Genomic DNA, 12,445 nt, shown 5'->3' with positions numbered 1-12,445 from the left:
CACGACTTTAACAATAATACTACGGTGAAATGTACCACTCCCCCTTAGTCAATACTCCATCTCACATGGAAACCACTCCCCCTTACACAATGATCCAAAAACCATATGTATATGTAGTAGAATTACACATTAATTCTCCCCCTTTTTGTCAATAAAATTGGCAAAGGTACAAGAACGGGTTCCTAATGAAATTCCCGAGAAGAGACTTTTCATAAACTAAAAGAAAAAAATACATACCAACTTAATTTAGATGCAATCATAAAGCCGAAGCTAAATGCATTCATCAAGGAGTTTTAAGATACAAGATAACCCCTATAAAATTACACAACCGCATACCCCGCAAGATATTACCATTAAGAACAAGTTCAAAAGAACTCTCCCCCATTTGATGTCATTCCCGAGAGAACAACAATAACGACCTTAATTTCGAAAGAAAAGAAGAATTTTAAATTGGACACCAAAAACCATAGGAATGATTTTCTATATCCAAAACTCAATCAAATTAATCACAAGTAAAACCATAATTAATTTAATTGGAATATGCAACTAAATCAAACCACAAAAGTGATTAATTTAATTGATTATGCTCAACATAAGTAAACTAACGGAGCTACGACTAAGGTAATCATACGGAGATGACTAAATTAATCGTTCACATACTCAACATAAGGGAAACCTTACGGAAGATACGACTACATCAACCAATAGAACATGGTTAGTATAGCCGTTCATATACTCAACACAATAACTTGTGGAATATATGAAAACTCAACTAGACTAATTACAAGAGAACTCATAATTAATCTAATTGGAATACAAACAACCAAACTAATCGCGAAAGTAATCAATTTAATTGTCAAAAGTTTTGCTCGACAAAAGAAGATTTTCGGAGCAAATAACTAATTAACCAACCAAGATGATTAATTTAGTTCATAATGCTCAACATATAGCATCTTATGGAACAACCAACAAATACAATAAGAATAATTGACTTAGTTTTATTGTGTTCAACATAAGACACACAATGGAGCCTTCACGGTAATACAAAAAGAATGGATCAAAGAAGATCAATACCGCGGAATACATACAAGGATCTATTCTATCTTCCCATCACTATTTGTATAATGACAAAGTAGACTTTATCCTTGTCACACAAAAGATTTTATCCTATTTTCCATCAAATAAATGAGTGCATAGGAATAACTTTTGTATTTGTCAAAAGTCCATTCGTCCTTTCATCAATACGAATACCAATTCATGAACGACTTTACTTTTGACGGCATATGAGACCTTCAAGTTCACGGACGCAAACAATACATATCCCATAAAATATTTCAATACTTCAAAATCAAACAGATTAATACTGCAATAACATCATCCTCCAAATATTTTTAGAATTTAAAACCAATAAACCTAAAAAAAAAAAGAAGATGAAAACAAAAAATAGCTATGTGTAGCCACAATCTTCGCTATTCAAAACGCTAGTTATTCTTACAACTAATCCAAAAGAAGATTTACTAGGTAACAATTCCTTTGAGAAATTCTTTATCATTCCGAACTCCTTGTTATCGACAGCCATTGGAACATAAGGTTCACAGAGATAAATGTCAATACCCACGAACTGTCTTGGATGAAGAGGTCGAATTAGGGTCCTCTGAATTTCCAAGGATTTAGACACGAAAGTCTTTATTTCACAAATCTCCCTTCTTATTTCCTTTAACTCATCAAGAACATCATAAAACTTCTGAGAGTTAGAAGGAACAACCCTGGGTTTTCTTGTATTCCTTCTTTTTCTTTTCAGGGACTTAGAAACATGAGATTTCTATTTTTCCTTGATTGATGGCTTAACAATCATGTTGACATCCTTTCCATCTGATGACATAGTGCTTTGAGAACAGTTATGAACAACTGGATTTATGTGATGGAATCACTTAACTCAACAAGCAGTCTTATGAAGGATGTCAAAAGGGAAAAAGGAATGTAGGGTTTGAAACTTATTGACAGATTCGCATACGCCCAACTCTAAAACCCTGTAAAGAGTAGAATTTTCGATAACAACCCTTTCTTTTATTTGATAGAGAAAACAACTCTGAAGCCTGGATCAACACTCAATCTTGTCTCTTTTCGATCAGGCACATGAGACAAGATTTTCCTAACAACACAATCAAGTTGTGTTATGATGAACAACGATTTGTCCATCTTTTTCCTCATGGGAGGAATCCTCTGATCTCTGTCTATCAAACTGATTTTACCATATTTTCTTTTCAAATGGTCTTATTCTTTCCCTGGAAACCAACTTCTTAGACGAAGATAAGATCCTACATACCTCGGCTTTCTTCTGAGCAAGTTTCAACTTTCTTGCTAATCGATCTGCTCTTCTTTGAAGTTTTCTTGCGTGCCTTATTTGGTGCTTGTATTTGTAACACCTTGATAGTTCATGTCCCTTCATCGAACAAAACGAGCACGTCAATCTTGGATAGTATTCAGGCATCTGAGATGTGCAAGCAGCTAGACATACTGTTGATCCTGAAACATCACTGATAGGGTTTCCAGTTACCAGATTCAGTGAATCTTCCAGCTTGATTGGGTTTCCTTCTTCTCCGAACCCATTGAGGTTTATATATGTATTGCTACAAGTATCAAAATCGATGTTTTCACAAAGAAGCCCTACACTTGATTTTCTATCTTCATCAGAATCATAGGTTTCAGACATTTCATCAAGTGTTACAGCTAGACCTTTGTTCCCAGTGTATTTTCTACGATTTGGGCATTCGTTAGAAAAATGGCCAAAACCCTTACACTTAAAGCACTGAGGCATGTCCTCGTCATCAGCCTCGTCAGCATCCCTGTTTTTAGGAGGTACGCGACCGTGAGGTTTGTCTGGTGACTTAGGTTTGTCTCTTGAAAATCGTTTACTTCTCTTTAACAGAAGATCCATAAACTGTCTTGTGATCAAGGAGACTGATTTGTCAAGATATTCATTCGAAAAATCATCCTCAGACTGATCATCCTAAGAGACATGAACACTTTTACCTTTGACAAGTAATTTGGTGTTCTTCTGTGCTTTAAAGGCAACATCCTTACCAACTTTGGATGTATGCTCATGGTCAAAGATATTTAGATTTCCAACCAAGGTGTTTCTGGAAAGATTATCGAGGTTATTCCCTTCAACAATGGCATGCTTCTTAGACTCGTATCTAGATGGAAGCGATCTGAGAATTTTCATCACAATATCCTTTTCAGGAATAGTCTTACCCAATGCAAAAGATGCATTAACAATTTCAGACACTTTGTGATTAAACTCATCAAATGACTCTTCATCTGCCATACGAAGGTTTTCCCAATCGGAATTAAGGTTTTGAATCCTAGCTTCCTTTTCACTGGAGTTACCTTCAAATACGCTTTCTAAGATATCCCAAGCATCTTTAGACCTAGTGCAATTAGACACATGGTGTTGAAGACTTGGGGCAATGGCATGTATGATAGCATTTAACCCTTCAGAATTCTGCTTTGCAGCAAGAATCTCGGCAGCATTATATTCACCAATATTCTTGGGAACGTTTACGTCTCCAGCTGCAACAACAGGCGCATCATAGCCATTGACAACATATACCCATGATTGAAAATCACGCGACTGGATGAAGGCTCGCATAACAATTTTCCACCATAAGTAATTAGAGCCATCGAAGACTGGTGGTACGTTAGTAGAGATAACACCTCTGTCCATAGAGTCAGATCGCTACAAACACAGACTGATGAGGTCTTAGTGTGTTTGCCTGCTCTGATACCAATTGAAAAAGCGGGGGTCTAACAACACCACCCAATATTTCGCTTAGCAATCTGTATGGACTAACTCCGAAATACTTTGCTAGAAAATCAACTAGACAGTCAGACTCAATCTAGATAAAGGTATCTCAACGAGTTAATATCTCAATCTCTCAATTTGATCTTTACTCAAGCAAATGGAAATCTGCGAGTCTTTATCAAAGAGAGATAACTTGGACGGTACCACAGACCAATGTCCAAGGATCAATCAATATCAATCAACAACCAAAGGTTAGATTTCCAATTGAAGATCTTTAACGCACAACCTGTGTTATTTCAATTATATAAAAAATATAATGCGAAAAAGAAATAACACAAACACCAGAAGTTTTGTTAACCAGGAAATTGCAAATGTAGAAAAACCCCGGGTCCTAGTCCAGATTGAATACACCCTGTATTAAACCGCTACATACACTTAGTTACAAAGAAATCAATATTCACCGTTAAATGAAAACCTGATTTAGATTCAAGCTAATATTTCTAAATCGTTATATCGAAAACATAGCTTGTCACACACACTTGAGATATACGTTTACTGGGTTTGTGAAAACCGTGCCCAAACGTTTACGTGTGTGTTGGTTCAACATAGTAACCCAAAAGGTCAACCATATGAGCATTTCATATTAACCTTGTTTTTCTTCACCATAACTAGTTCAATTACACAAGACACAATTGAAACAAAGATGATTCGATTCGATTGAATCGGCTCATGAACTTTATAGACACGGTTTGCATACTGCATTCCTTAGTAATTTAAGTTTCATGTTCAGAGCACATCTTTAGATCATAACCCACTCAAGTACGCAAACAAGTTCGCGGACTTAAGACAACCAGCAGAGTTTTCCAAACTCAGCAGAAAATCTCGGCAAGGAGACTTCCGCTAGTTAGCGGACTAGGTTCGCGGACTAAACACGCAAACGAATTTTTTGAAAATCCCAGCAGAAATTCTCGGCAAGAGAACTTCCTATCAGTTCGCGGACTGAGTTCTCAAACTGAGTTTGCGGACTTGGCAAAGCCAATTCCTCCGATTTTTCTCTATCAACAAAGTTCGCAAACTTCGGATTAAGGAATAGGACTTATGCACATATGTGTTACCACACAATGCTTATATCCATCATTGGTTATATTGACCTAAACTCTCATTCCAACCATTGAAACATTCTTAGAGGACGTTATATAGTTGTTACACTATTTCTCGTCAAAGCGATTTTCAAAGTGATTGAAACAATATGACTTTCGTCATTAGGTGAAGATAAACCCGATCAAAGCGAAACGCTTTACCAACACATGATTTCGAGATATAGATAGGCGAGATATACTCGGCTCGAAATATCAAATGTGTATGATCCAGTCTATATAGCATATGACTTTTGTCTCATAAGAAGTAGGAGATAGAAGAGATAGACTTTTGAGTGATAGATAAGTTAAAGTCTCCACATACCTTTTTGTTGATGAAGTTCCACGGTTCCTTGAGTAGATCTTCGTCGTTGTATGATGAATCGTCATGAAGTCCTTGAGCTCAAATACACTTTTCTATCCTAGTCCGAGACTTAGCTATGTAGACTAGAAACCAAGACTCATAGTTTTGATCACTAACATTGACAAACATGCTTGAGATAGCAACACATGCGAGGTCGACCGAGCAATGCTCTAACACCCACGCCTTCTATTTGTTTTACTTTATGCTAGTTCTCTATGGAGAAAAAAGAAGATGAGAAAGCGAATAAGATAACTTTTAGGAGCGCCGCAGAATTTAGAGGGCTATTTATTGACCAATATTTGGCACAAGCTACTGAGTTTGGTTTTTATGGAACTTCTTTGAAACAAACTTCGTGGGGAAATTTGTGCAAGTTCTTTTCTAAGAAGTATGGCTGCACTATCACACAAAAGAAATTGAGAAACCACTGGGATTACTTGCACAACCAATATTTCACTTGGTCCCATCTCTTAGCAAGAACCGGTCATGAGTACAACGCGGAGACGAACACTTTTGATTGGAGCGAAGAGCAATGATTGAATTAGACAAGGTAAGAGACTTTTTCAGTTTTGTTTGGACTTTAGTTTGTGATTTAAATTTATTTCTACTAGATGTCAGTTGTAACTAATAGGTATTGATTATGCTTTGGTAACTCGTTAGTGTTCTGCGTACCTCATTAACTGCATCTCTCATAATGACACATTAATATATACCCTTTTAACTGACCAATATTGTTATTAGTCGCCACCTTGCAAGAGAGAACATTACCAAATTAAGGCATCAAAGGTTATCAAACAATGCCTTATTATCTGTGGATGAGTCCAAATATCTATGAATATATTTTCCTGCCCATTTCTTGCTATACTGGAATCACGATGAGAGAACATAATCCTGAAAAAATCCCTAGCATAATTGTCAGGTTCTGAGTTATGATGTTTGATCATAGATTCGTTGATCTTGAACAGTACCATTTAAATTGTTTTGTGGGTGGTTTTCAATGGTATAGAACGTCATGAGCTACTGCTTGGTACTAATTTTATTCTGAGCATCTTCCCTATTAGTAAATATTTTCATGAAGTTTGGACTGCTATGAAGATTTGGTCTGCTGAAGTTTTAGTTCCTCCGCCTAATGTATTTGACAAGCCAGTTATACCTAAAAGGCATAAACATCTCAGAGAAGGTGCTTTCAAAAGTGTCGTTGGTGCATTGGATGACACTCTAATTAGTGCGAGCATTCCATTCGGGAAGCAAACACCGTATAGAGGAAGGGTAAGAGGAGAATGTTTCCAAAACGTGCTTGCGATATGTGATTGGGATATGTACTTTTTATATGTAGTGGTTGGATGGGAAGGAACTGCTCATGACTCGAGAGTGTTGACCGAGGCAGTGCGCGATCCATCTTTCAAGTTTTCTTTACCTCCACCAGGTAATATCACTATTTAAGTCAAATTTTTCTGCATTGGGCTTGTTTTGCGTCCCTAGTGTGTTAGTTTCTGGTGGTTCTATAGTTTTATACATCTGTTTGAATGTTACGGAGGTATGTGTGTTCAATTTCTATATTTTGTTTTAATATATTTATCGAAAGGATCAATGGCTTACTATTTATGTTTACGACACACAAGGAAATGGTTCAAATTATGTTAACAATCAGTAAACATTACATTAGCCATTGGGATGTTGGACCCTGCCTTTCTTTGATCAACCTGAGTGATGCCATGAGTAAGTTAAAATCATAATTGTGCATTTAGAAAGAAATATTTCTTGCCACATAATATTGCTCAAAGTAGTTGACAGGGATTCTTGTATTACACTTTGGTCATTCGTATTGTCATACCTTAAGAATTCAGTTTCATTTTCATTAGCATATATGTTTCCTTCTGTTGCAGTTTCATTAGCATGACTTCATAATATTTTTGTTGAACATTTTCAGACAAGTACTATCTATGTGATGCTGCGTACTTTCATACGAAGGGGTTTATGTGTCTGTATCGCAACATAAGGTATTGGATAGGTGATTACCCAACGGAAAAAGAAGAGAAGTTTAATCAAGACCATGCTCGATTGAGGAATGTGATTGAGAGAGCATTCAGGGTATTGAAAGTAAGATTTCCCGTCTTAAGTAAAATGCATTCTTACTCATTTGAGACACAAAGAGATACCGTTATTACTTGCTGTCAATGCATAATTTTCTACGTCATAATGCATTGGATGATCGTCTATTTAAAGAATATGAGAACGAGACATTTGATATGAATGAGACACAGGTAGAAGTGGAAGTGGAAGCGGAAACGGAAGAAAATGCACCTCGTCTCTTTGGACGACAAGAGCAGATATGTATGACCAATTCACGTGATGAGATAGCTAGTCTCCTTTAGATTTTATTGCTTCGGATTTTATTGCTTCTTTAATGTTTGTAGCAATTAAATATTTAGATTTTATTGTTTTGTAATGTCTACTATGTTTAACTCCATCAAAAGAATGTTGCTTAGAGTGCAATGAAACAGTTTGTGATGTTTTAATAGTGGTAAATGTTTATGGTATAAAATGTGCACAAGGACATTTTCTGTCCAAATAAAGTCAGTCAGCTGAGTCAGGTCTGACTCACGAGACAAACATATTTTCTGACTTAGACCTTAGTGAGTTAGATCCAGATGAGTCAGTTGATTTCACCCAGATTCAGATGACTAAGATCCAGACGACTCAGATGAGTCAGCTGCAAACAAACAAGGTGTTAGAACATAAACTTTTTTGGATGATTCTACGAATCGACACTGCACAATTCATATTCATCTAATAATTTTTTACTGACTACGGTAAACTTGATTCTCGGTCGTAATTTGATTCGTAACATTAGAAGAAGATGAAGGAGGAGAAATTGATGACGTTTCCGGGAAATTAAATGTTGAACTGCCACCTGATGATGATGAATTATAATCTTGTAAACCTGCTGAATAGTAACACTCTACGCCAGTCTCTGTACGAATCGGTGTATGATTATCTACCGGTGAATTATTACTGCTTCTGCGGTCATGAGATTTAGACGAATCGTTTTTCTGCATCTTGATATCTAGCATGGCTACATACAAAACCGATAATCAGAACATCAATTTCTAAAAGAGATGATCAAAACATCATTTCTAACGCGTATACTTAATTATATAAATTTCTCATCAGGAAACGAAATTGATTAGAACTGAATAATTTCAAGTAATAAGATGACAAATCAAACTACAAAACTAGTACTGATGATGAGGGTTTACGATTCATTAATGCTGCTACAGAGTAATCTTCTTCTGCGTCACTCGATTTGTGAATCGGTATAAGATAATCAATCGATGAATCGTTTCCGATACTGCAACTGCTTTCACGAGATTTAGACGAATCGTTTTTCTGCATCTTGATATCTAGCATGAATACATACAAAACAATCGATAATTAGAACATCAACTTCTAAAGGAGATAATCAGATTATCAGTTTTAAAGCTTAATTACTACTAAATCAGAGATATTCCTCATCAAGAAAGTTACGGTTTACGAAATCAACAACAAGCAATTGAAAGATACAGAATCAAACCGACAAGAAAATAGGTAGAAACATCTCAAACAACGAATTCGAACCTCTAGAAACCCTAATTTTCCATGAACTAAAACCGCCTCAAATTGAAACAACACAAACATCAATCGAAGTCTAAATATACCAACGAATCAGTAAGAAATCGATTCAAAAGATAATCTCAAAAGAAATTAAACTACATTGAACTTAGAACATTAACAAATCGATACTGAGAACTGATCACAAATCTAAACATGGAAAAGTTGAAGATCATCATCACAATCATCGAGATCAAGTAATCACAGAGATTCTTCTAGAAACAGCTTAAATAACGGATAACAACGTCTAGAAACCCTAATATTTCACAAACCTTTACCAAACCGTCTTAGATTGAAACAACCTGCAACATTAGTTTAGATGATCATCGCAACGATCATCGTCGAGATATAACAGAGGTTTTCAAGAAACACTTACCAGTTTAAAAGCGGGAGATGAGAGATTCTTCAGAGAGAGAAACAACTACAGAGAATGCGAGACAAATAATGAAGAATCTGAAAATGATGACCGAAGATTATGACCTTTATATAGAGAATGAGAGAGAAATAAACAGCCGGAGAGGGTCTCAGTCTCACCTGTTTCTTCTTTTCAATCAGAATTCAAATGAAGTTTTGCAACAGAATGGTGGGACCAGTGAATCCGATGTGGATCCTAGTTAGCAATTCACAATACGGGATACGTTCGGAACGGGATACGTACGCGTATTATACGGATTTGTAAAAATTGAATTCAGTCAAGAATCCGGTCAACGGTTCGTGATACGGGAGTAATACGTAACGGCATACGTACGTATATAATTCGATTTACAAATATGAGTTCGTCACCGAAAATTCGGCACACGTATAATAACAGATATTCAGAATTTATATATAATCCTGCAAATACATAGTTCGAACTTCGAAATACAAAATATTTATACATATATATAATATATATCTTAGATTCTGGCAGACATAGATACATTACAGTCGATTTATACCCTGTCCCTGTGCATATATAACAAGTTAAGTTACTGGAGTAATGTTTTAACTCCACAAAAAATCAAAATATAGACACAGATTAAGCAATTAGATGTGTCAGTTAGAGCCTAATTTGTTCCAAGTATTAAATACCCACTGATGACGATAATTCATTCTCGAAGATGTCCCAATGCCGCTACACATTCTATCCATCCAAGCAGCATTCAGGTCACTTCGAGCATCGGCTACAAAACCTTCATCAATAGCTTCATCCAGATTGCCATCAACAAGTTCAGTGTCCCACTCTGCGAGATTTTCAAGATTAATTGGGTCTCTATCTTTTAACTCAAAGTTCACGGAATTTTTCAGCATTAACGAGTTCATCCTTATGTACACCAGATCTTCCAACATCTGTGGAGCCAATCTGTTTCTCTTTTTTGTTTGTGCGGCATCGAAAGCACTCCAGTTACGTTCACATGCTGAAGCACTACACGGCTGACTTAATAAACGAATGGCAACCTTTCTTAGTATAGTAACAGAGCCTCCATTTGCTTCCCACCACACCCCTATAATAAGGCCATAAACTTAGATAAACAATACAACCTAGATACGACTAATTATCCAAAAAGAAAAAATAAAATTCATTAAAAAAAAACTTACTTGGATGACAATTACTGATTTGATCTATTGAGATGCTTGTAAAGATCTTTGGATGTTTTCTATTATAGAGTAAAAGCTCTTGCGAAAACTTGGTTCTTTCAGTGGTATCAATCAGTTTGTCATAAATATATGACAAGGCAGCTTGCACAGCTTCATTAGTATATGAAATCTTTCCATCAAACATGAAAGGAGGGTTCAAATACATGGCAGCAGCATGAACCTCATGAAGCAGGTTAGATTTCGCTCTGAATTCAAACAATTCCCATATATGCATATACTTAACAGGATCCTCTTCACATCGTTCTTTAATTGCCTTTCGTGCTCTATCTGTTGCTTCATAAATGTAGCCTGAAGTTGACCCATCACCATCGACTAACTGTAATACCTTTACCAATGGCTCCATTGCTGAAATTAGCTCTTTCCCATCCTCCCAAAATGGTGTTCCTTGTATAAGCTCTTTGACTATGTCAGCAACAACTCCTTTGCTGTACAACATGTTTCTATATTCAACCGATGCGACCAAGTTTCTCAAACCATCTTCAACATCTAAAATAGATTGAAGCATAAGAAAGTGAGACGCAAACCTGGTTTTAGAATACTTTCTCAAATCTTTCTTGGTATGCTCTCTCATTAAGTCCAAAAGAATGATATGCCTATAGAAATGGTCATATATCTTTCTTGCTTTGAGAAAAATATCTTTAAACCAATCAACAGAATCATATATATCCTCAAATAGCAATTGAACTCCATGAGCAGCACACTTTGATTTGATTATGTGGGGATACTCTTCCATGATCAGGTTACAAGCAAGTCCATAGTTTGAAGCATTGTCGGTCACAATTTGCACTACATTTTCAGCACCAATCTCTTCAATAACTGGTAAAAGTACCTCCCTTATAAATAAACCTGTGTTCGATTCTCCGGATCTTTCAACTGATTTTAAGAATACTGCCCCTTTTGGTGAGTAAGCAATCACATTTATAAACGACCGTTTTTTCATATCTGTCCATATGTCTGACATGATGGTGCATCCAGTTAAACTCCAATATTCTTTGACTTCATTTACATAACGTTCCACATCTGTTTTAGTATTGACAACCATCTTAGTTCGAAGAGTAGAATAACTAGGTAATGAATATCCAATACCATATTCCGACACAGCCTTAATCATCTCAATAAACCCTGTTGTCTGTATAACATTAAAAGCAATGTTATTCAAGAAGAAACAAAGAGCTACTTTCATGTCCACCGCATCTTTATCCTTTTTGCTGAGCATTGCAGGTATTGAAGTTTGTTGCAATCTTGGTTCTTCACAGACACTAACGCTGCTCTCCCCAACACTCCCAGTAGATGATTTAGCTCTTTTAGTCCCACTAACATTAACACCGGCCTCCCCAACTGCAATAACAGCAGATGCTTGTACTTCCTCAGGTACTTGTGCACAAACAGCAATGTCACGGCCTTTAATACCCGATAAATGAGACTTCACTCTTGCTACTCCTCCAGGAAAATCTCTTTTGCAGTACTTACATTTGAAACGGTTATTCAGTTTCTCGGCATATTCCCAAAATTTGTCTTTTGTCTTCGTCATCTCCTACCAAATACACACTGAAACTAGTTTTAAGTATCAACAAAACTAGAGAAAGAGAATTTCTTGAACGAATAACGATATTAATTTATAAACATATGAATCCAAATTAAGCTCACAATATTATTCATAAATCTATAGCCTAATTCATTATTCATTATTCATAATATTGATATCAACTAAAATTGCAGCAACAAAATATCTAACCTAAGGATATAACCAATCATGGATTCAATACAATCCAATATAAATTAAACATAAATAGATGTACTGTTGATTCAATTGAATCATATTGAAAACCAAAAATTCAGAATCAAACATAAAAA

At 36.0% G+C, this 12,445-nt stretch overlaps 2 protein-coding genes across 2 annotated transcripts; one reads left to right on the top strand and one right to left on the bottom strand.

The window, feature by feature from the left end:
• The first annotated feature begins 6,391 nt into the window (after positions 1–6,391).
• LOC113280586 lies at positions 6,392–7,677 on the top strand. The gene is made up of 3 exons (XM_026529198.1): positions 6,392–6,728; positions 7,233–7,402; positions 7,456–7,677. The coding sequence occupies exons 1-3, from the start codon at positions 6,392–6,394 to the stop codon at positions 7,675–7,677; spliced, it is 729 nt and encodes a 242-aa protein (XP_026384983.1).
• A 426-nt stretch (positions 7,678–8,103) lies between these two features.
• Positions 8,104–12,122, bottom strand: LOC113280585. Its single transcript, XM_026529197.1, has 5 exons — positions 10,532–12,122; positions 10,025–10,437; positions 9,892–9,898; positions 8,563–8,706; positions 8,104–8,378 (listed from the first exon to the last, which is right to left on the bottom strand). The coding sequence occupies exons 1-5, from the start codon at positions 12,120–12,122 to the stop codon at positions 8,104–8,106; spliced, it is 2,430 nt and encodes an 809-aa protein (XP_026384982.1).
• Positions 12,123–12,445: the final 323 nt, after the last annotated feature.

This window comes from Papaver somniferum, chromosome 5 (genome assembly GCF_003573695.1).
Source record: "Papaver somniferum cultivar HN1 chromosome 5, ASM357369v1, whole genome shotgun sequence".
NCBI classification, from domain to species: Eukaryota; Viridiplantae; Streptophyta; class Magnoliopsida; order Ranunculales; family Papaveraceae; genus Papaver; species Papaver somniferum.
Note: the sequence above shows the minus strand (reverse complement) of the source record. Positions and strands in the feature narration are given on the sequence as shown.